General features: G+C 48.8%; 1 protein-coding gene across 1 annotated transcript in view; it reads right to left on the reverse strand.

Moving 5' to 3' along the window:
- Positions 1 to 10,411, reverse strand: part of PRPF19 (pre-mRNA processing factor 19) — a 14,069-nt gene extending 3,658 nt beyond the window's left edge. Inside the window, exons 1-15 of the mRNA XM_006874988.1 lie at positions 10,198 to 10,411; positions 6,241 to 6,390; positions 6,000 to 6,076; positions 5,163 to 5,304; positions 5,004 to 5,077; positions 4,847 to 4,909; positions 3,916 to 3,957; positions 3,727 to 3,801; positions 3,365 to 3,440; positions 3,166 to 3,275; positions 1,602 to 1,757; positions 1,365 to 1,434; positions 1,057 to 1,142; positions 590 to 760; positions 403 to 508 (exon numbers count right to left, since the gene is read on the reverse strand). Coding sequence (XP_006875050.1) covers positions 403 to 508; positions 590 to 760; positions 1,057 to 1,142; positions 1,365 to 1,434; positions 1,602 to 1,757; positions 3,166 to 3,275; positions 3,365 to 3,440; positions 3,727 to 3,801; positions 3,916 to 3,957; positions 4,847 to 4,909; positions 5,004 to 5,077; positions 5,163 to 5,304; positions 6,000 to 6,076; positions 6,241 to 6,390; positions 10,198 to 10,216 — 1,417 coding nt within the window. The 5' untranslated portion in view covers positions 10,217 to 10,411. The remainder of the gene's footprint in view (positions 1 to 402; positions 509 to 589; positions 761 to 1,056; positions 1,143 to 1,364; positions 1,435 to 1,601; positions 1,758 to 3,165; positions 3,276 to 3,364; positions 3,441 to 3,726; positions 3,802 to 3,915; positions 3,958 to 4,846; positions 4,910 to 5,003; positions 5,078 to 5,162; positions 5,305 to 5,999; positions 6,077 to 6,240; positions 6,391 to 10,197) is intronic.
- Between the last annotated feature and the right edge of the window lie 12,464 nt (positions 10,412 to 22,875).

Below are 22,875 nucleotides of genomic sequence, written 5' to 3' on the forward strand. Positions count from 1 at the left end.
GGTACGTTTTAACAGTAAGATGCACACACAACACTGCATGTGGTCATGTTAACAGTAAGTCGCACACACAAGAAACAGGCGGTCAAAAGCACAGTTAGTCATGAACGCCATCTGAAGCTGGGCACTAACTGAGATGTACACGTATATGTACACACATGCATTTTTAAAGCCTCCCCGTTCCCCACTCAGTATGCACTATTACCACCTAGTTTTCCTGAGTATCTTGCCAGTGTCACAAAGCATGAAAGTGACAGGAACTGGCATTAACGTCAAGTAAATGCTAGTTGGGCCACTGCCTCGGATACTGATTCACAGCTAAGCAAACCCAGGTTCATCCTATACGACCTATCCCAGTGAGGTTCCCACCTCCCCGGGGCCTGGGCACCTGAGGCCAGTCTCTACCTGTAAAGTGAAGAATCTCGGTCCACTGTTTGCAGATGTAGATCTGGACATCTGTGCCCCCAAGGGCCAGGTAGGTACCGCTCTGGTCAAAGATCAGTGACTTCACCTACAGAAGCAGAGGACAGGTCATATCTGGGGCGCCCAGGGGGTAAGCAGAAGCCACTCAGACTAAGCCAGGCAGCCACACCTCAAAGTTGTTGTCCAGCTGCAACGTCTTGAAGTTCTTAAGTTTGCGCAGATCCCAGAGCTTGACGGAAGAGTCATCGGCTGCTGTCGCCAGATAATAGCCATTCTCCGAGAAGGCAATGCTAGTGATGGGGCCCGAGTGCCCAGGGAAGTTAGCCACGTTGGTGCGCTCCTACAGTGGGGGTAGAGGGTAAAGTATGACCCCAGTGGCCAAAGGAGGAAGAAAGAAATGGGGGCTCACCCTGGAGACGTTCTCGTGGGGAAGAACAAGCAGCAGGAGCAGTATGGCGGATGGCCAGGCCCAGGGCCCCCCCAGGACTTGAACCACCACATCACACCGTAGAGCCAGTGCCCCCACCCGCCCTGCCCCAGGGCACCCCCAGGACCAGGTGCCAGGGCACCTGATCAGCAGCGCTTATCTGGAAGAGCTCCAACCCCAGGCCTCAGATGGAGTCTGCCATGTCTTACCTTCAAGTCCCAAATCTTGATCTGAGAATCCATGGTTCCTGTTCCAAAGATGAGTCCATCGGGGTGGAACTGTGCACAGGTAAGAGCTGCAGAGGAGGGGACAGACAAGCAGGGGGTCAGAGCAGCAAAGGTAGCTCCCCAGTTCTTTATACATCCTCGCGGGGCTCAGCCCAACACCTGGCACTTCACAGGTGCTGGTGGGAAAATGGATGTTTAGAAGAACAAATGAGTGCAGTTCAGTGAAATATAAGGATAAACAGTAACCCGTGGGTGAGCAAAAAGAGCCAATTGCTTCTGGGGAGACTTACAGCAGCCGGAGGTCTCATCTGTCACCTTGGTGAGCACACGCCCTGTCTGGATGTCAGAGAAGGCCCAGTACTGAAAAGCAGAGACAATGGAGCCAGTGAGGAAGCAGGTTCCCAGGCTGTGGCTATGCCTGCAGGGGAGGCAGAGAGCCTGGCAAACCCTGGCAAAGCTGGCTCCTCCCAGGTTTGGGAATCGGCTGAGTTGGTAAGATGCTCCCTTCTCCCTGGCTGGGCTCACACCTGGTCATCGGAAGAGCTCAGAAGATAGTCACCAGTGGCGTGGAGGCTGAGGCCTGTCACTGCGCTCTCATGGGCCCGAACCACCTGGACACAAGAGGTGTTCGGAACGGACCAAATCCTGATGGTGGCATCTGGGGAGGCAGAAAACACCAGGTCCTGGAAGGAGAGCAGAGAGGCAGAGGAGAGATGAGCCATGACAACCTTCCAACAGGGGCTGGAGATGGTCATAACTACCAGCTGTCCACCCAGCCTGGAACGACCCACCAAATGTCCATCACTCCTTATCTGGGAGGCGTCGCCATCTAGTGGCAAAAAAGACAACTGCAACAGAACCACCCTGCACCGTCTGTTTCCAGGACCAAAGTGAGGACAGTGGTTGCTGCCAAGTACTTGAGTCAGTTACAACTCATGGTGACCCTGTATAGGGTTATCTGAGATTATAAATCTTTGTGGGAGCAGAAAGCCTCACCTTTCTCCCATGGAGAAGGTAGCTGGCTTGAACCACTGACTTTGTAGTTCACAGACCAATGCTAATCCTATAGAGCCATCAGATCATTCCCAGAAAATGGCTGTTATTGTTGTTAAGTGCCATCAAGTTGGTTCTGACCCATAGCGACCCTGAATTGGATTTCTGAGGAGTGGCTGGTAAGCTTAAACCACCAACCTTGCAGTTCAAACTGACTTTGACATCTCACGCATTAACCCACACTGCCAGACCAAGATCCCAGAAGATGGCTTGGTTGTCATGTGCCATGGAGTCGGTTCCGACTCACAGCGACCCTGCATAGGGTTTCCAAGGTTATAAATCTTGCCAGGAGCAGAAAGCCTCATCTTTCTCCCGAGAAACTGCTGGTAGTTTCAAACTGCTAACCATGAGAGTAGCAGCCTGACTCCTAACCACAGCGCTCCTTAGAAGGTGGCTAGGCACTGAATTTTAAATATCATTTTATTTACTAGTCACATGTAAGCTAAGTGGTTAAAGTGCTTGGCTGCAACTGAAAAGCCAGCAGTTTGAACCCACCAGCTGCTCAGCAGCAGAAAGATGTGGCTGTCCGCTTCTATACAGATTCACAGCCTCAGAAACTCCACAGGGCAGCTCTACTCTACTGTAGCCTGCAGAGCTGCTGAGTTGGAATCAACTGGACAGCAAGAGTTCTTTTAATCAGATCTAATACGTTGCCTCTGCCCTTTCAATTGGTGGTTCTCAGCCTGCTTTAACCCACAGCCTTACAGAGTCTACAGTAAGCTTTTGCCTCCCATCTGAAGGATCAGGTAACAAGGACTTACCTGTCTTCTCCAGCTATCTGTGAGTTGGGACTCTGTGGAACTTTGTTTCCTGCAGTTGGTATTATGAACACTACAAATCTTCCCTCTTAGCTAATATACCTCACTGAATACGCTTTTTCAATTGACCCTTCCTTCCTCCCTCTGGTTTGAAGACCGATGCTTTAGGCGGGCTAATTAACCAGCAAGCTCCAGAACCCCACAGAGGCCACGCGGTGCCAACACTGCACAGCGGCAGCCGGAGAGTGAATGGGGCTGTGGAGGGAGTGGCCGACGTTACCTGGGAAGGGTGAAACACCACACTGGTGACTTTCTTGGTATGGCCTTTGAGGGTGGCCAGGATTTGCTCAGAACTCTTATCGAAGACGACAACATTTTTATCCGCCCCGCCTAGAAGGGACCCAAAGGAGACACAAAATGGTCAGGCCCCTGGCTGTCCCCACCCCTGCCCCCTTGCTGGGCCAGGTTCAGGTTCTCACCTGTGAGGATCTTGTTGGTGTCGGAGGGGCAGAGGTCCAGGGCCAGGATCCCAGGAACGCTGGCACTGTGCAGCCCCTTCAAGAGAGAGAAAGCCAAAACCAAGCCTGGTCATGGCCAGAAGCCACGCAGCTCCTGATCCCACGCCCCCAGCCTTCTGCACCTTGGCCATCCTGCTGGGCACTCTGCCTGGATGCAGACCTCCCTCACGGAGTTTCTGGGAAGCCCAGAACCAGACACGAAGCAAAACCCTGACGACTCCACATCCAAGGCTAGAGACAGGGCCAAGGCCCCAGACAGCTCTCCCCCCGCTGTTCTTCTCTACGCGGGAAACTCCATGGGGAGGGGGAGGGTAGCCACTCACCACGTGGGATGCCACCTGCCGGTATTTGCTGAGCTCCTCAGGCTTCACCAGTTCCTCAGGCACAGTCTTCCCTCTCTGAGGAAATGAAAACCGAGGCAGTAAGTGCACGTTTCAGCCAGTCCCTTCCCCGAGAGGTTACAACCACCTCCCAGCAAGCCAGCTCTCTCCTGAGGCTGGGAGAGGACTCACCTTCTTACGCTCCGTGGTGAGCACAGTGGCCTTGTCTTGAAGCTGGGGTGGAGAGAGGGGGACAGGCTCAGAATGAGACACAGGAACTTGCCAGACAGTGGCCCCTCGATGCCTTCAAAAGCACAGCCAAGACATGTGACCTGACATGTTCTGTGCTCACACGCATGATCTCTTTTTACTTCCGCCCCAACCTTACGAGGTGGGTATTGAGAATTTAGCTTCAGAGAAGTCACTTGCCCTAAGTCACACAGGTGACAAAGGACACAGAGAGGACATAACCCAGCAACAGAGCTCCCAGCCCAGGCCTCTGCTTGGAAGGCACTCGCGCCCCATGAATGAGGCCTCGTGAGTGTAAACACCCCGGACCTGAGTCTGCAGCCCAATCCGAGTCTCCAGTTCATCAGTAAAAGAGCGATGACAGTCCGTGTCCTGTCTCTCTGAGACACAGACAGAACCAGTACACGTTGCTGTTGAATGGATTCCGACTCATCGCCACCCTCTCAGACAGTCAAACGTCCCAGAGGATTTCCAAGGCTCTCACAAGACCACCACAACTTTCTCCCAAGAAGCAGGTGGAGGGTTCAAACTAGTGACCCTTTGTTTTGCAGCTGTGTGCTTAACCACTGCACCCCCAAGGGCTCCTGTATGAGGGGACTTCGAAAGTTCAGGGGAAAATGGAAGGAAAAGCGAGTGGGATTGCCCCACCACCTTTTGGAAGCCCCTCCACACATGTAAGAAAGGGCTTCAACAGCTGCAGAGCACTCCGTAACAAGGTCTGAGCGCCACACTAGCAGGAGTAGGAAGTAGGCTGCAGGCTTCTCATTTCCAAGGTCAGGAAAGAGACCCAGAAGGGCTGGCGATATCAGCCCAGGCTTACAGAGCTTTAAGTGGACTTACATGGACGGTTCCATCAAGTCAGAGCACAACTCACCTTCTGAATAATTTCAGGGGTCATTCCCACCAGCTCGCCCAGATCCATTGGCTCACCCGCACCCTGAAGAGAGGAAAGGTGAAGGTGAAAAAGGCCAACGAGAGCTCCCTGGGCCACTGGATCAAACAGGCTGTTGACAAGGTGGGGTGTCACTCACCACGACACTGGGCTGTGAGCTGGGCACGGCCTGGGGCACGATGAGACCCGCCTGCGGCTTCAGGGTGGCCAGAGCTGAGGGAGAAGGGAGGGAGGGTCAGCAATAAGCCATGACACTGTGGGACAGCAGGGGGGGGGGGGGGGGGGGGGGGGAGTGCACCTTCTCGGGCAGCAGTGACTTCCTTGGTGAGACGGGCAATGACACGGCAGGCGGCGTCGTGCTGGTACAGAGCGTGGGACAGCTCCTGGCGGGTGGTCTGCAGCTGTTGGCGCAGAGTGAAGCTGTGCAGCATGACTGCGTCCTGGGGGACAGAGGCAGCACTGTGAGGGCAGGGAGCCTGCCGAAGGGGGAGCCAGCACTCCTCCACCTCCAACATCTCGAACTGAACAGCAAACCACAGACGCCCGCCGTCCCGTCACTCCTAAGGAGCACCAGGCGCGGCCATGACTGTGGCCCTCATTGTCAGGCACTGTGTCACAGCCCCTCACGGTCCATAGCACCTACTGGGTGCTGCCCTGGGTGCTGGGGATCCACCTCCAACATCTCGAACTTAACAGCAAACCACAGACGCCCGCCGTCCCGTCACTCCTAAGGAGCACCAGGCGCGGCCATGACTGTGGCCCTCATTGTCAGGCACTGTGTCACAGCCCCTCACGGTCCATAGCACCTACTGGGTGCTGCCCTGGGTGCTGGGGATACACCGAGGAGTACAACACGTTCCTGACATCACATTCTAACCCTCAAAAATCCCTGAGAGGTAAATAACTAAAATCCCCACTGTACCATCAGGAAAACAGGAGAGCCCAAGCACCTTGCACCACGTAACACGGCTATTAAGTGATGATGCTAAGTTTGAAGACCAAGTCTGTGTAACTTCAACACCCAAGTTCCTCCTCCCTTATCATTCTGGCCCCTCAGTCTCCCCACTTCCTAGGCCTGCTCCAGGGATTCATCTCTTCAAGTGGGAAAGATGTTGGCTCCCTTGGGGGGACTTACCCACTCATCCTGCAGGGCTTTCAGAATGGCTGGGATGCTAGTTGCCGAGGGAGGTTTGGGCCGGATCGGGTGAGCAACTGCCAAAAGGGAAAGTGGTATGAAGAACCACAGGCCAGTGGTCTTCTCCCGCCCCCTCCTCCTTTTCCCTGAGCCCCTATTAGCAGACGGCCCTCTCCTCTTCCAATGTGCTGGCCAGGCTCTGAACTGAGACGACCCTGGCCGGAAGCCAGCCAGTGCGCACCCTTGATGTCGATCAGCTGTTCCTCAGACAGAGGCTGGTTGTTGATGGGATCTGTGCCATTCTCTGCAATGTATTTCTCAATGAGCCGCCGCTCGTAGACGTGATTGGAGACAGGGGACACACATGGGTGCTCAGGTACTTCATTGGAAACTGCAGGGGAAAGGCAGGCAGTGAGCATGGGGACAAAGGGAACCTTGGACTAAAGTAATCCCTCACCACTACTAGCCCCAACAAGACATGTCCTCACACTGAAGCCGAGCCAGTCTGTTACTGTCCCAGAATGCTCTCCAGCAATAGTTTCCAGACAGTCAGATGTTGTGGTTAGGTGTCCTTCAGTCAGTTCTTACTCTAGTGACCTCACGTACAACAGAACAAAGCTGCCCGATATCATCAGTCAAACATGGTCTCAGGGGCCAACTGCGGAACAGACTATCAATTGCTCTTGTGCCAGTTTAAGTGGAAGAAGAAAAACATTAGCATTAAGTTCACAGCAGACAAAGTCTGACCTTGAGTCTATCCCAGCTGAATTTAGAGCCTGTCTCAGGAACAGACTTGATGCACTGGACACAAATGACTGAAGACAAGTTAAGGGCTGACAGCAAGAGGAGCAGAGACAAAGAAAGCAAAAGGTCATGAAAAAGATAGAAAGGAAAAAAAAGACCCAAACTGATGTCAGAAGAAACTAAAATTTGCTGTTCTTAAACACAGCACAACTAAAGTGAACGAAAGCAATGAAGTAAAAGAACTAACCAGAAGATTTCACAGGGCAGCCTGCGAAGTCAGAGTAAAACGGTATAATGAAATGCAGAAAGACCTGGAGCTTAAAAATCAAAAGGGAAGAACATACATGTTCAGCATTTCACAAGCTGAAAGAACTGAAGAAAAACAATGTTTCAACGTGAAATACTGAAGGATTCTATAAGCAAAACCTTGAACAATGCTTGTTGTGGTTGTTAAGTACCGTGGAGTCGGTTCCGACTCATAGTGACCCTGGACAGGGTTTTCCGAAGCTGTAAATCTTTATAGGAGCAGGAATCCTCATCTTTCTCCCGCCGAACAGCTGAGCTGGTAGTTTCGAACTGCCGACCCTGAAGTTAGCAGCCTGATTTGTGACCACTATATTACCACAGCTCCTTTGAACAATGCAGGACGCATCAAAAAGAAATGGAAGGAATTCGTGAAGTCACTATACAAAACGAACTGGCACATTTCCAGAGGTAGCATACGGTCATGAATTGATGGTATTGAAGGGAAAAATACAAGTTGCACTAAAGGCTCCAGGAATTGACGTTGACCACTTGAAATGTTTCTACAAATGGGCGCAATGTTTGAAGCACTCACTGTTCTGTGCCAAGAAATCTGGAAGACAGCTACCTGGCGAAACTGACTGGAAGAGTGCCTATTCCAAAAAGATGTGACCAAAAAGAAAGTTAAAATTATCAAACAATATCATTAATATAACATGCAAGTAAAAATATGCTGAAGATAATTCAACATAGTTGCAGCAGTATATTGACAAGGAGCGGCCAGAAATTCAGGCTGGATTCCGAACAGGATAAGAAAGAAGCGAGGGCTATCATTACTGATGTCAGAAGGATCTTAGATGAAAGCAGAGCATTCCAAAAAGATGATTTACTGACTACACAAAAGCATTTGACTATGTGGTTCATAACAAATTATGGGAATTCCAGAACACTTAATTATACTCATGTGGAACCTGTCCACAGACCAAGAGACAGGCCTTAGAAAAGAGCCAGGTAGAGGAAACCTTGTGGTTTGGAATTAGAGAGTGCACAGAGCTGTGTCCTTTCATTATACTTACTCAATATGTACACAGAACAAATAAGCTGAGATGCTGGACTACATGAGGACCACAGACAGCACCAGAATTGGAGGAAGATTCATTAACAACCTGCAGTATGCAGATGACAGACCTTTGCTTGCTAGAAGTGAAGCGGACTTGCAGCACTTACTGATGAAGACCAAAAGCTATAGCCTTCAAGTATGGATTATATCTTAATTTAAAGAAAACAGAAATCCTCACAACTGGACCAATAAGCAACATCACGATAAATACAGAAAAGAATGAAGTTGTCAAGAATTTCCTTTGACTTGAATCTGCAATCAACACCCACAGAAGCAGCACTAAAGACATGAAATGACATAAAGCATGAGACAAATCAGCTGCAAAAGACTTCTCAAAAGCATTAAAAAGCAAACGTATCACCTTGAGAACTACAGTGCACCCGATCCACGCCATGGCCTTTTTAATCACCTCATGTGCATGCAAAAGCTGGACAATGGATAAGGAAAACCAATGAAGACCTGATGTCTTTGAATGATGGTGTTGGTGAAGAACCAATGAATCCATCTTGGAAGTACAGCTGGAATGCTCCTAAGGAATGAGGCTGGCCAGATTTTGTCTCCTGTATTTGGACATGTTATCAGGAGGGTACAGTCCCTATAGATGGACATCATGCTTGATAAACAGCCAGACAACAAAAATTCACTGCAAAACTACCATATGCCAGGCACCTACAGAGTAGTCAATAATCCCTGCCCATCTCACTTTGAAACAAAACTTGTCCTTGAGGTGGTGGCCTGCCATCAACCCAGTCTATTCCAACTCACAATGACCCTATATGACAGAGCAGGGTTTCCAAAGCTAACTGCCACATCTTTCTCCCGAAGACTGGCTGGGGGGTTCCAACTGCCCGCCTCTCATTTAGCCACAGTGCTACCAGGACTGCCTCTAAAAGCTATCAGGTACCAGGAGATGGAAACATACATGAAACCCCTCAAATCCCTGCTGTCCATGTCAATTCTGGAGCCTTCTGTACATGATCAGACATACAAGTTACAAAGCAACCTTACAAGTCCTAGAATAATAAAATGCATTTTCACAACGCTTGCTAGGTGTCAAGCATGATTCTAAACACTTTATGTACATTAACCCATCCTCACAACAAGTGCCTGCAGAGGTATCATTTACAGGCCTGTCCCTCATGGACTGTGAGCCATAGAGGACAGGGCTTCGGGCTGGTGAGACTCTCAGTCCATGCAGATGCCCGGGAGGAGTGGCTGAAAGCTTGGGACGTAAAAATGCTTTGCAATTTCTTCAGGGAAGGGGTTCCCTTCTCTGCTCATTCCCCTCCTTTGGGTCAATAGGGGAGGGTTGAGACGCGGATGGAGCACAGGGATGGGGAACTGGAACCCTGATGAGATGGGAAAACGTGAACCAACAGGAAAGCCGGTGCAAGGCAGGACAGAGACCTGGATGTGGGGACAGAGACCCTGCTGCCACCCCACGCTGCCACCTTGGAACCTTCGCCAACACTCCCCGGGCCTCCCTTCCTCATCTGAGAAACCGGCTCCTTTATTTGGGCTTCGGGAAATTTTAAGAGGCTAAAGCGAGATCATGAACTTGGAGGCACCGTTGTAAACCACTAGAGAGGCCTTATAAACAAGCGCTGTTTTTGATTCCTTTAGCCCGGGCCCGGGAGACCTGGCTTCCAGGCCCATCTCTGCCTCGAACTCCCAGTGTGACCTTCGCCAACTGCAGAGGCTCCGACTACCCAGCGCGACCTCGGACAGCATCCAGGGCAACGTGGTACGATGGGGAAACTGAGGCCCGGAGAAGGGTCGCGGCCTGAGTTCGATCGCAAAACTGATCGCGGGCGGCCGACGCCACATCTGCGTCGCCTGCACCCGCTCTCTCTGCGTCCAGGCCTCCATAAACGAGACAATAAATCTGGGGTGCTATGTAAACTGCGGAGCCCTGCGCAAAGGCACCCGACGCCGTGGCGGAGAGGGCCCCGGAGTTGACAGGTCGCCGTTCTGTCACCCGGGCGCCCCGTTCCTGCTTCCTTCAAATCCCGGGGTCGCAGCAGCTTGCGCGATCTCCCGCTCAGCTCTCCGGCCTCCGGTGACCCGCGAACGGTCGCAGCCACTACTCACTGGAGCAGATGAGGGACATGGCGCCGTCACTGCGCTCCGGGAAGCCTCACACCGGGCTCCGGAGCCGCCGCGGGGCACTTCCGGTTCCCCGCTGTTTCCGAGACGCTCCGCAGTGAGCGGGGAGCAGCCCCGCAGAGCAATAATCGCGTAGCACTTCACGTGGGAATGAGGCAGGTCGCGCGCTGCAGGCTTCTGCACCTAACGGAAACTGCCCTTTCCCAGAATGCAACCGGGCAGGAAAGGGCCCGCCACAGAACACTCGGCTATTTCCGGAGTGACTCGTCTCCTTCCGTAAAACGCTCAGAGAAGAAGCTGTCTGAAACTACATTTCCCATGATGCAGCAAGTCAAAGCGTTCTTGCAGCCCTCAAGACAGCTAGTCGTCTTTGATTTTCAAACTTGGTTGTTAGTAAGTGCAGTCGAGTCGGTTTCGACTCATAGCGTTCCTGTATAGGGTTTCCGAGGAGCGGCTGGAGAGTTTGAACTGCCAACCTTGCGTTTCAAACTGACCTTGTGGACCAGTGTTTATCCTATAACGGCCACACAAACTTAACTGTGCGCAAAGTCTCGTAAACAGCTTGTAAAAATGCAGATTTCTGAGATCTGCCCTAGAGCGTATGCATTTTTAGTACGTGGCCACGTGACGGAAGCAGGTGTTTCTGGGCCACCCTTTATGAAAAACAAGTGCTGGGGGGTCTTTGTAGAAAGTGCAGATGAAGAGAGGATTTACAAACTGTTCTAGCCCTACACCTGCTGCCAATTTGCTCTGTGACCTTGGACAAGTCACGGGTTTCTCTGCCATTTTTTTGTTTTTGATGTATACATCTTTTTTTTTTTCTTTCAACTTTTTATTGTGAATTAAGTGAAGGTTTACAGAGCATAACATCAATTTTACATTCAAGGAATCATATCCTTTGCTTCTTTTTATAGTTACAATCCCCTCCAAGTACCAACAGTTAACAGTATTTACCTCTATTCACTTTAACTATCGTATTCCTCCATATCCCCTAATACCTTCATTTTTCCTCTGTTAACCTTCCTCTGCTAACCTGCATTGTCACCCAAATTAATATCTTCCCTCCCCACGGCCCATTGAGGAAACACAAGATTGCTTCTTTTTATCAAGAAAATCTTTGTTTTTGTTTTTTTAAGTTTTTACAATATTGGTCTCATACAATATTTGTCCTTTTGTGTGACCGCAAGGTTGATTTGAGCCACAAGGTGGGCAGTTCAAACTCACCAGCTGCTCTTGGGAAAACCATTCTTTTGTTTATGAGTGTTTATCCAATAAGATCCAATACAGTAAGATAAGACAATAGGATCCTGCAATATGGTGTCTATGAGACATAGCGAAAAGCTGGAGACAGAGTAAACGCTCTGGTAGTGTAGTGGTTACGAATCGGGCTGACGAATCGGGCTGCGAACCTTAAGGCCAGCAGTTCGAAACTACCAGCCGTTCCGCGGGAGAAAGATGAGGCTTTCTGCTCCCGTAAAGATTTACTGCCTCGGAAGGTCGCTATGGGTCGGAACCGACTCGAAGGCACTTAACAACAATCGTCTTATCCATTCTGCTCTTTATGACTCTTGACCAGTACATTTAATCCATTTACTCTCAGTGTGATTATCAATAGGTCTGAATTGATTTCTGTCATTGTTCTGTGTTTTGTATGTGTGTGGTGCTGCTGGATTCTTTGCTCCACATAATTTTCTATTCTGAGTTCGTTTTATATGTGGGTTTTCTTTTCATTTTGATTTCTGTTGTGTTAATGTTTACTACCATTACCAAGAACCAATAGATCCGTTTTGGAAGAAGTGCAGCCAGAATGCTTCTTGAAGGCCAAGATGACCAAACTTTGTCTCTCCTACTTCAGACATATTGTCAGGAGGGAGCAGTCGCTGGAGAAGGATATCATGTTTTGTAAGGTTGAGGGTCAAAGAAAAAAGGAAGACCCCCAACAAGATGGAGTGACCAAGTGGCAGCATCGATGGACTCAAGCGTGGCAACAATAGTGAGGTTGGCCCAGGATCGGGCAGTGTTTCATTCTGCTGAGCATAGGGTCGCTATGGGTCGGTAACAACTCGATGACACTTAACAACAACAACAACGTTTACTAAATCTTTCTGACTTTTCTTTTTTTATTTTGATGTGAAGTTATATTGTTTTTCATTGAGATTACCTTGCAATTTATAAATTTTTACCCTGCTTAAAACAGTCTGTTTTACCTTGAAATCTACTTGACTTCCTTGCCATTTGGAAGTTCTGTATCTACACTATTCCCTTTTTTTTTTTTGCTTTGTAGTTGACTTCGTTATATATTATCTCTGATTCCCTATTTTCAGTCTTGTAGGTTTGTTTTACTTTAAATGCTTCTCTATCTGGACTAGTTCTGGGTGGTATTGTCTGTCAGGTATGGTAAATTCAGGTTGTTATCTGCTAGTGTTTATTCTCAGTCCAAATAACATCTTTTAGCAATTTTTGTAATGTTTGATCATTACAATTTCCTTTCATTTCTGTTTATCAGGACATGTCCTAATTCTGCGATTATATTTGAGGAAAAGCTTTGCTGGGTATATGAATCTTGGTTGGCAACTTTTTTCTTTCAGAGTTTTGTCTTGCCTGCATAGTTTCTGCTGAGAAATCAGAGATTAAAATTCTTGGTCCTCTTTGTAGATAATGTTTTGTTTTTACTGAGTTGCTCTCAGGATTCTGTCCTTGTCTTTGATTTTGGAGAGTTTGACTATGATATGTCTTGGTGATTTTCTTCCAGGATCTCTCCTGTTTGGCATTCGTTCAGCTTCTTGTATGCATATCTTCTCGTCTTTCAAGGTGTTAGTTTAGGGTGGTTTTCTTCAGCAACTCTTTGGCAATTTTCTCTGTGCTTTTCATTGCCATCCTGTTCTAGAATTTCAATCACGTGTTAGTTGTTTCTCTTCATGGTATCCCACATAATTCTTAGGCTATCTTTGGATTTTTTTCATTTTTTCTGATTGTTCTTCTAGCATACTAGTATTGAGAAATTTATCTTCAAGTTCACTAATTCAGGCTTCCATTGCTTCAGATCTGCTCCTTTTCCCTTTCTATGTATTGTCCATTTCTGAAATCTTAGTATTAATCTTCTGGAGTTCTAATTGCAGGTTTTTTATTGTTTCCAAACTTGCATTAATTTTATGTTTCTTCTTGTAGTGTTTTCCTGAATTCTTCTAAAGTTTTTCCTATGTTATGGTTTTTCTCAATCTTTCTGTCAATCATTGAAGGTACCAAAATATCGTTTGTTTGTTTTTTAATTCTTTTTCAGTTAGTTCCATTACCTTTTTTTTTTTCCTTAGAAATGTTTCTGTCTCTGCATCGTGGTCATTTGTTTGAGCTATTGTCTCTTGTTTCTTCACATGAGCTAAAATCATCTGTTGTCTCCGGGGCATTGTGGGATTTTGTCATATTTGTAAAAACAAACAATGCAGTTGTTGAACCCGGAGGGGAGAAATGTCTGGTGGGATCCTGCAATTTAAGGAGCTCATGAAGTGGTTGTGGAAGGGATGTGACAGCAGAGTTCCTGGCCCTAGATGGAGTTCCTAGTGACCTCAGTGTTATCTATGTTCAGGGCACTCAATACAGAAGTAGTTCATAGGGGTGCTTGATGGAGCTGGTTCAGTGTCTATTAGGACTACTGGAAGCTGGGGGAAGCACAACTGGTTAAATGCTGGTCTGGTGGCTCTGCGGGTTCTGTAAGTCTGAATCCAGACCAAAGTGACACACCAAAGTGGCATAGCTCACACTGCTGTAGTTGTCAACCATGTGGTTCCTAACTCTTGGGAATGGATGAGAGTGGGGAATGGCCTCACATTTTGTCACCAGGGAAGCGTGGGGGAAAACCGAATCACACCATCCCTATCACCTACACGAATCTGCTCTGCCAGGCCTCCCTCTGCTGCCAGAACTGCTCATAAGAGGGTCAGTCCATGTCTGGCCAGATGTTCACTGGTCAATCTCCTTCTCTCACCATCCCTGCTTGGCCTCTCCTCCCAGCAAGCACTCCATCCACCTCTCTTAACTTTCTTCTGAAGTTCAGGGTGCCAGAATTTTCATCTGGGTCTGTTTTATTTGGTCTCCCATATCTTTGTTGTCTCTCTGCTGGTTTTGTATATGACTTTTAGGTCACTCCCAGCTCAAACAGAATACGGTTTTTTGTGGATTTCTGTGAGCTAAGATACACTCAAGAATTATGTAGAGAACATGCTCCATTTCATGTGTGGGCTACAAGGGATCCAGACAAGGAAGATAGCGGGACGGATAGGCGTGGTCAATGGAGTCTTCTCTGAAAAGGGACAGATGATCTGTGCTTTGACAGGTGAGTAATATTCAGAGAGGAGAAGGAAGTGAAGGGCATTCTAGGAGGAGCAACAGCTTAAGCAAAGGCTTTGAGAAAAGAACAAAAGTTGCAGGTACTGAACAGTATGGTGGAGTGGCCAAAAGCATGGACCCTGAAGTCAGACTGTGCTTACTTTCCAGCTCCATCCAGCTAGTATGCCATGTGAATTTCTCTAAGCTGTAATTTCCTCATCTGTAAAATCAGGAGCGTGATAACAAGGGTAGAACTAACTCACAGGAGTTATGTGTGTGTATGTGTGTGTAATGAGTTAATATGCAAACCACACTTTGAACTAACCTGGAACATAGCAAGTACAATACATGTATTTACGTTTGTCATTATTTCAAAAGCCCTAGCTACCATGGTGACAGAAGTTCTCCCCTGTACCCATAAATAGCTTCCTAATTGGTCTTGCTTCCAGCCTGGTCTCCCTCTGATCCACTTTCCACAAAACCCCCAGTGATCTGCATTCAATGAAAAACCTATTTATGCTGCTCCCCAGGCCCTTCATTCAGTTCACAGATATTGATTGGGGCATGTCAGGCAGATACAAATGAATGAACAAGAATGATAAGGCTTCTGCTCTCTTGGATCTTTAATTTTGTTTAATCAACACATGAAAAGAAAAATTTCAGAGTAATTGCTGTTCTTGGTTGCGTCTTAGTTCTCTAGTATTGCAGTAACAGAAATACCACACATGGATGGCTGGGATAGAAACTTATCCTCTCACAGTTTAGGAGGTTGTTGCTGTTATGTGCCATCAAGCTGGTTCTGACTCACAGTGACCCTGTATAGAGTTTCTGAAGCTGCAAATCTTTGTGGGAGAAGAAAACCTCATCTTTCTCTGTATTTAGGAGGTTGGAAGTCAGAATTTAGGGTGTCAGTTCTTGGGGAAGGTCTTTCTCTCTGTGTTGGCTCTGGGGGACGGTCCTGTCTCCTTTCAGCATCTGTGGGCTTAGTGTCCCTTGAAGATCACCCCGTGTCTTGGCATCAATCTTTCCCTGGGTCTAGGAGATTCTCAGCACAGGGACCCTGGGCCAAAGGATACACTCTGGTCCCTGCTCTCTTTTAAAAACCAAAACCTTTTTACTGTGAATTGAGTGAAGGTTTACAGGGGTCATCAGTTTTACAGTCAACAAATCATATACTTTGTTTCATGTTAAGGATTGTAATCCCCTCCATGTAACAACACAGCCTCCCTGTATTGTTTTGTTTCCATTCCTTTTTTTCTGACTGCTGAGTATAACTTCCAGTGTTCCTTTGATGTTGGTAAATGCTGTCAAGTGGGTTCCACCTCAGAGAAACCCTGTGTAAGGTTTCTGAGGAGCGGCTGGTAGGTTTGAACCGCCAACCTTTTGCTTAGCAGTCCAGTGCTTATCCTACAGTGCTACACCAGAACCAGGGCTCCTTTTGTTGTTGTTGTTGTTGCTGTGTTTTGAAGTGCCTCAAGTCGGTTCCAACCCATGGTAACCCAGTATAGAGTTTCTGAGGAGCAGCTGGTGAGGTTGAATCACTAACTTTGCAATTCAAATGGCTTTGCAGTCTGGTGCAGTAACCCACAGAGCCACACCAAGACTTCTAGAGCTCCTTTGGTGGTGATGGTGGTGGTTAGGTGCCGTGGAGTCGGTTCCGACTCATAAGCGACCCTGTACAGGGTACAGCAAGCACCCTAGCAGCCTGTAACGCACCTCGGAGCCACTTGGAATAACTATAATCATTTAACTGTAGTTCTCTGTTTAATGCTTGGATTCTCTGCTAGACCTTAAACTCTGATGACAGGAACCGGGCTTGTCCTGATCTCCAGAGTCTAGCAGTGCCAGGCACATAGTAGGGGCATCACAGACACCATGGGTTGAATGGCAGGCTGCTTGGAAGTCAGGCATCACCACGACTTAGATGTGGAAGAACTAAAATGGGTTAATTTAGGTAGGGCTCTAAACCAGAGCTGAGTTTAGGTTGGCAGAAGAACAGACTCTCTGGATTATATTTGAGCAAGCAAGTGACCTAAAGATAACCATCTTTCCAGAAGTTTCCTCAGAAAGACACTTCCTGGATGAGATGGAAGGGGACAAATTGGAGAGAGGAAAGCCCAGTTTTTCATCTAGCAGGCAAATCTTTATTGAGCACCCAGTGTGTGGGCAAAACCAGTGACCTGGCCACATGAGGAAGCTTAGGGCTGCGGCAGCAGAACACAAGAGCTCGAGGAGTCCCTTTAAGGCTTGAGGAGCGTGGGTGGCATAGTGGTTAAAAGCTTGGCTGCTAACTGACAGGTATGGGGTTCAAATCCAGACCCTCCAAGGGGGGAAAGATGTGGCAGTCTGCTTCTGTATGGATTTCTGGTGTTGCTAAGCATGAAGCCTTTGTCTAGGACTAGCCCCTTCTGAAAAGTGTCACCACCCTCGCTTCTAAGGTGCATTCTGGGTGTACTTCTTCCAAGACTTCAACCCTGTCTTATACAGGTCACTGTGACGTAGGCTCAACTAGACAGCAAGGGGGGGGGGAGGGTTCCAATGATTTTGAGTTTCAAAAGCCAGCCCCTTAGGGAATTGTTGTTGTTAAGTGCCATCAAGTTGGGTTCCCACCCATAGTGACCCTGTAGAGGGTTTCTGAGGAGCAGCTGGTAAGCTTGAACTGCTGTTCAAACTGCTTTCCAGTCTGGCGCATTAACCCACAGCACCACACCAGAACTCCCCTTAGGGAATAGAAATGATTAAGTTTGACCAGTATAGAGCTGAATCTCCTCACACCACAGCCCACCTCACTCTCTCCACAAAGGAGATAGAGATTCCCTAGGCTGGAGAGAGGTGTAGAGGCAAAGAGAGCGATTCACAGCATTAAATGGGTCCCTGAGAAAAGAACCCTGTGCCTTGTTCCTTCAGGCTAAAGCTAGTGTTGCTGCTCGGACACAGTACACATAGGCCAATAACTAACTAAGAAGGAGCTCTGGTAGCTTGGTGGTTACAAATCGGGCTGCGAACTGCAAATACAGCAGTTCGAAATTACTAGCGGGAGAAAGATGAGGCTTTCTGCTCCCGTAAAGACGGACAGGGTCGCTTTGAGACGGAACCGACTCCACAGCACATAACAACAAGAAACCCGGCTCGATTTCCCAGGCAGATTCAGCGGCAACCTGTCCGTATAGGCAGACTAGGGAACTACAGAAGCCTCAGGAGTTGCCAGCTAAACTGACTTGGAGAATCCTCCAGCTTTTCCCTTTGCATTGGCCCTATGTTAATTTCCCAAGGGATGGGAAAACCCTTTGATGTGTCTCAGATTGTTTCTACTCTACCACAATGGAAAAGAGAGCTGGAAAGAAATGGATTTGTCCTAGAAAGAAAGAAGCTACATTGCTTGCACAGGAAAATCTGTGACCTGAGATTTTGGTAGCCATACAAGTCACAAATGCCACGGTGACAAAGGTCCAGGATGCTACTATCCTAGTCTGTTCTAGAAGAAAAGAAGTTGTTGGCTGAGGCAGGAAGTGCTGGGGGCCCTGGTAAAGATGGTGACTCTGAAAAACACCTGGGTTTAAGAGAGATTGGGATCCATTTTTGCATGTGATCTACGAAAACAGGAGAATCAGATGCTGACTGGGTTGGGAAAATATTGTTAAGTGCCGTCGAGTTGGTTCCGACCCATTGGGACCCTCTCAAGGGTTTCCAAGGAGCAACGGGTGAACTTGAACCAGCAACCTTGCAGTTCAAACTGACTTTGCAGTCTAGCGCATTCGCCCACAGCGCCACACCAGGACTCCAGGGGAGGGAAGATAAAGATCCATTTTAGAGGCCTGAGTTTGAGGAACTGATTTAAATACCAGGAAGGAACTATCTTCGGGCAACAGCTTGGTGGTGGTGGTTATGTGAAGTGGAGACGGTTCGGAGGATCACCTCACTGCAAATCCCTAGTCATTCCGCTTCCCCTTTGCGGTAGATAGGGGATCTGGGATTTTAGTCTCCTTCTTCAATTCAGAACAGGGGATTCCAGGACTGGAATTTAGGGCAGAAACCGATTTGGGAGTCACTGGAAATGAGGGTTTGGATGTGCAGTCTGAAGCAACCGATGCATTTCCCAGCTTTGTTGTGACTGCTCCTCACATATTCTTTACCTTTGTGCCATTTAGTGCGAAAAGTTTTTCGAAATACCGGGTGCTCTCAGGCGCCGGTAATTTAGAACAATTCCCACAATGCCCCCAGAGCTCTCTTTACATACAGTCTGAGAACTACATTTCCCAAAATGCCGAAGGGATTGGACATTGACTTCTATCCCGATTTTAAAGACACTGCTTACTCACTGTACAGCCTAGCTATAGTCACTTTTCCCCCTTTCCCTATCAGAGACTTCCGTCCCGAGCTCTAACTTCCGATTTCATTCATCTATCGGGAGGGAAAAAAACAAAACCGTAATCGAGAGCGTAGAGCGCATGCGCACAGGACACCGCGTTTAAGCAGTAAGAGAGGCTAGCCCGTCTCTGGATTTATCCCGCCTTGCGCGTGCGCAGACAATAAACCAACACCCCGGAGTCGAGGCGCGGGTTTGGTGGCGCGGTTTAGCGAAGTCGCACGTGAAAAGAGTAGCAGTGACCAGAGCCCGGTGAGTGCAAGCCAAGACCGGCGCTGGGGGCACAGTGCGTAGGGCGGGAAGGCAGCCGCCGTCGCGGGCGGGGATAGGGCGGGGCCGCAAGGCCTACTGAGCCCGAGTGGGGAGGGGTCCGACGGCGCGCGGCGCGGGAACCAAACTGGGACCCGGATCCTCGTTGCTATGCAACAGCGGGCGTCGTTACTAGATAAGGCGGGAGGCGAGCGTTTCCGGGGAGAAGAGTGTTACGAGTGCTGCTCCCAGGTCCGCGGAGGCGCGGCTGCCGCCTGACCTGGGAACGAAGCCAGCGCGAACCCCTTGCGCCGACCTCTGCCCGCGGCCCAGCTTCGCGCGGCCTCTGGTGCAGCCCCTCGACGTACCCCGAGCCCCCGGCTCGCGTCTCGTCCCTTTCAGCGACGCCACCCAGCAGAGTTTGGCAGGGGACGCACTATTGGAAATAGCACATGCCACTGACACCCTGTCTGGAGGAGGCTGGGCGCTGGGGAGGGCGCGGCTGGGTGGCTGCCCTTTCGCCGACGCCCAGCCCCCAAACAGTTGCTGGGCAGCAGCTGAGAGAGACTTAGCGGGGCCGCTTCTGGACTGCCCAGGGGCTGACTTTATTCTCCTAGCCGCCGGGAGCTTCCTGGCGAGGGGGTGGGGGTGGGCGCTGCAACAGCGCTTAAAACACCCCCACACCCCCGCCACCTCGTCATCGTCATCTCTCAACATTTCTACACGCACAGGTTCCTGGCATGCCGCCAGTATTCATTTAACAATACATAGTAGTCCTCGTTCTGTGCTGCTAGGGGCTGGAATTTTAAAATCAGTAAGATGGCAAGTCTGGCCCAGAGGAGACAGGTGTGCTAAATGATGCTATAATGTAAGGAGTTTCATATTAGCAGTTGAGGGGGAAAGGGCACTGTAATATTTCTGTAGGTGTTGGCAGTTTACTAAGTTCTTGTAGAAACATCTTAACTCCTTGCAAACAACTCTGTTAAGACATTTGAGAAGACCCGTTAGGCAGCTAGCCTGAGTGGTGGCTCAGCCGGTGGCAGAACTGAGTCCTGGGTGGAAATCTAGAGTCCTGGGTATAATGCTACACTGCTTGGGCTTTGCCTGAAGGAGATTTCACAGCTGTGTGTTTGCAACTGTCAAAGTCACCAGCTGCTCTTTGGAAACCCTATGCAAAGTCCATGAGTCGAAACTGACTCAGTGGCACTTAACAGCTAAGCATCAAAAATCCTGTGGAGCTTTAAAGAAGACAGAAGCCCTCTCATCCTCCTCTGGGAGGGTGGGGCAGACACCCAGACTTGGGTCCATGGGCAATTCTGATGGGCATCCAGAATTGAGGTCTACAGCTCCCTCAAGGTGGCTATGAACAGTGGATGGGGAAATGGGTGCCAGCAGAGGACACCAAGTTAGCACCACCTCCTGCCTACTCCATAGTGAATTGAGTGAAAGGAAACTTAACCACCTACCAGAGGAGGAAGAGCCTTGGCACTGGGTGGGGAAGAGTGCCCCACCCTATTGTCTTGGCTAACACAGATGAACATCTAGGCCTTTTCCCCACCCTCGAATGCGAAGCAGTTTTCCCCGACCAGCCAGGTTCTTCTGGGCCAGCATGAGCCACATCGCAGCAGCCTTAGTAGAAGTGGCTAATCTTGTCCCCATTTTTTTTTTTGCTGTCCTCTTATGCGTCTTGATACAAAGCCATGACTAGAAAGCCTAGCTGCTGGGCCATCCTCTAGTATGTTGTCTCCTCCTGGGAGTCTGGATGTCCCCCTGCTTTGAGCTTGTTAATATTTGGCAGAATGTTAATGAGTTCCTTGAGGACAGAGACCATATAGGGGAGACTTGTTTTGTGCTGTAACAGTCTTGATGCTTTCAGGAAGCCAGTGTGGGGGTGTGCAAAGAGCAAAAGGGCAAGATTTGGATCCTGGATTTGGAAAGCAAGGCCCGGTTCTGTTATGTGGTCTTGGACAGGTCACTTGACCTCGCCAAGCCATAGTTTTCTGAGTAAGAGGGAGGAGAATCAAGACTGTTATTAAGCATTCGATGAGCTGGAGATATAAGAAGTATTTGTAAAGCATCACACATAGATTCACAGAATGTTTCTTTTTGTTGCTGAGGGCCTGCTGTTAGTCTGAGAGAAGATTTAAGACTACTCTCTCCTCTGAGAAGGAGCTCTGGTAGCGTAGTGATTAAGAGTTGGACTGCCAACCTCAAGGTCAGCAGTTTAAAACTACCAGTGTTTCCGCGGGAGAAAGATGAGGTGTTCTGCACCAGTAAAGATTTACAGCCTCAGAAACCCTGTGCAGGGTTGGAACTGACTCCATGGTACTTAACAACAACAACAACTCTCCTCTCAGAGATGACAACTGTTTTGGCTCTTGACTGCCTCGGTCAAAGCAAGAAGGAGGTGGACTGTAGGTGGGACAGATCCTTACTGCCTGGGATCAGCCTAGAGCAAACTAGAAGGAACCCTGTTCGAAACGTGTCAAGAGACAGAGCAGCCAGTCAGCAGCATTCTGTTAGGTTGTGGGTTCTGGTGGACCTCAGATGCTGGCCTCGAGGTGGAAGATTTATTCCCATGTCCCTGGCTCTCCTCGACCAGGGCCAATGGCTCCTTGAGAATTGAGTCTGGTCCAGAAAGTAGCATGTGGCCATGGGGGAGCATGTCACTTGACCTTCTAGTGGAGACGACATCTGATCCCCTCCTGGTGGAAGTCTTTGGATATAGGATCCAACCCAAGATAGAAACCCTGTTCTTTAAGTCCCCAATGTGGCTATGACCCAGATAACTCAGGACCTGACCCGCACTTTTCTCTTCTGCAAACACCAGCTGACAGGAACCATCTGGTTCTTGGTTTGTGCCACAGAGAGTAGAAGGTTTCATCAGCCTGATGTCCTTTCGCATGAAATGCAGCCCTGGTTGATCCTCTGACCCTCAGGAGGGGCTTTGAGCCGCTGTTTCTAGACCAGAAGTGCCCCTAAATGTAGTATTTTTAGAACCCTGTCTTGGACTTTCCCACTAAGCAGAAGTAGGAAACCACTTCTCTTCCCTGTCTATCCTGATGGCTTTGTATTTCTGGTCAGCTCCCGAGTGCCATGGTAACTGCAAAAGCTTCAAAAGCCTGGCTGCTTTTAGCTCAGGGCCATGGCTTAACATCCCATCACCTGGTCTGAATCATGGAAACTCCCTGGAGCTACAGGTTGGTTTCTAAGCCTGGGAGAGGAAGAGGGATTTGCTGGTACTGTTTGACATTTCTCAAGTATGGTGGCAAATAAAAGGTGGATTTATAAACATTTTTCTTGACTGATCCTCAGCTGTTTCATTGAGTAGGTACCTGTTGGGTCTTAACTTGCCCATAGCATCATATTACAAACAAGTTCAGAGCACAAAGCGGTTTGGTGAATTTTCACCAGGAATTCTCTGAGGTGATTGGTAGATACCAAGTTTATTTTAGCTCATGAATAACCAGTTGTCTGCTTTTCTAAATCCCTCTGAGACTTGAGTTGAAGCGATACGGCCAAGTTGTTGTGTGCTTGGGTTCTGTAGTAGATGTGCCTGGGTTCAAATCCTAGTTTCAATAATAACAATCCCCGCTTGATAGGCTGTAGAGACAGTTAAAGGCTACGGTGGCTGCAAGACATCAAACCCACTGTCTTCGAGTGAGCTCTGACTTCTAGTGACCCAACAGGACAGAGTAGAACTGCCTCACAGGCTGCCAAGCTAT

Source organism: Chrysochloris asiatica, unplaced genomic scaffold (genome assembly GCF_000296735.1).
Source record: "Chrysochloris asiatica unplaced genomic scaffold, ChrAsi1.0 scaffold00310, whole genome shotgun sequence".
NCBI classification, from domain to species: Eukaryota; Metazoa; Chordata; class Mammalia; order Afrosoricida; family Chrysochloridae; genus Chrysochloris; species Chrysochloris asiatica.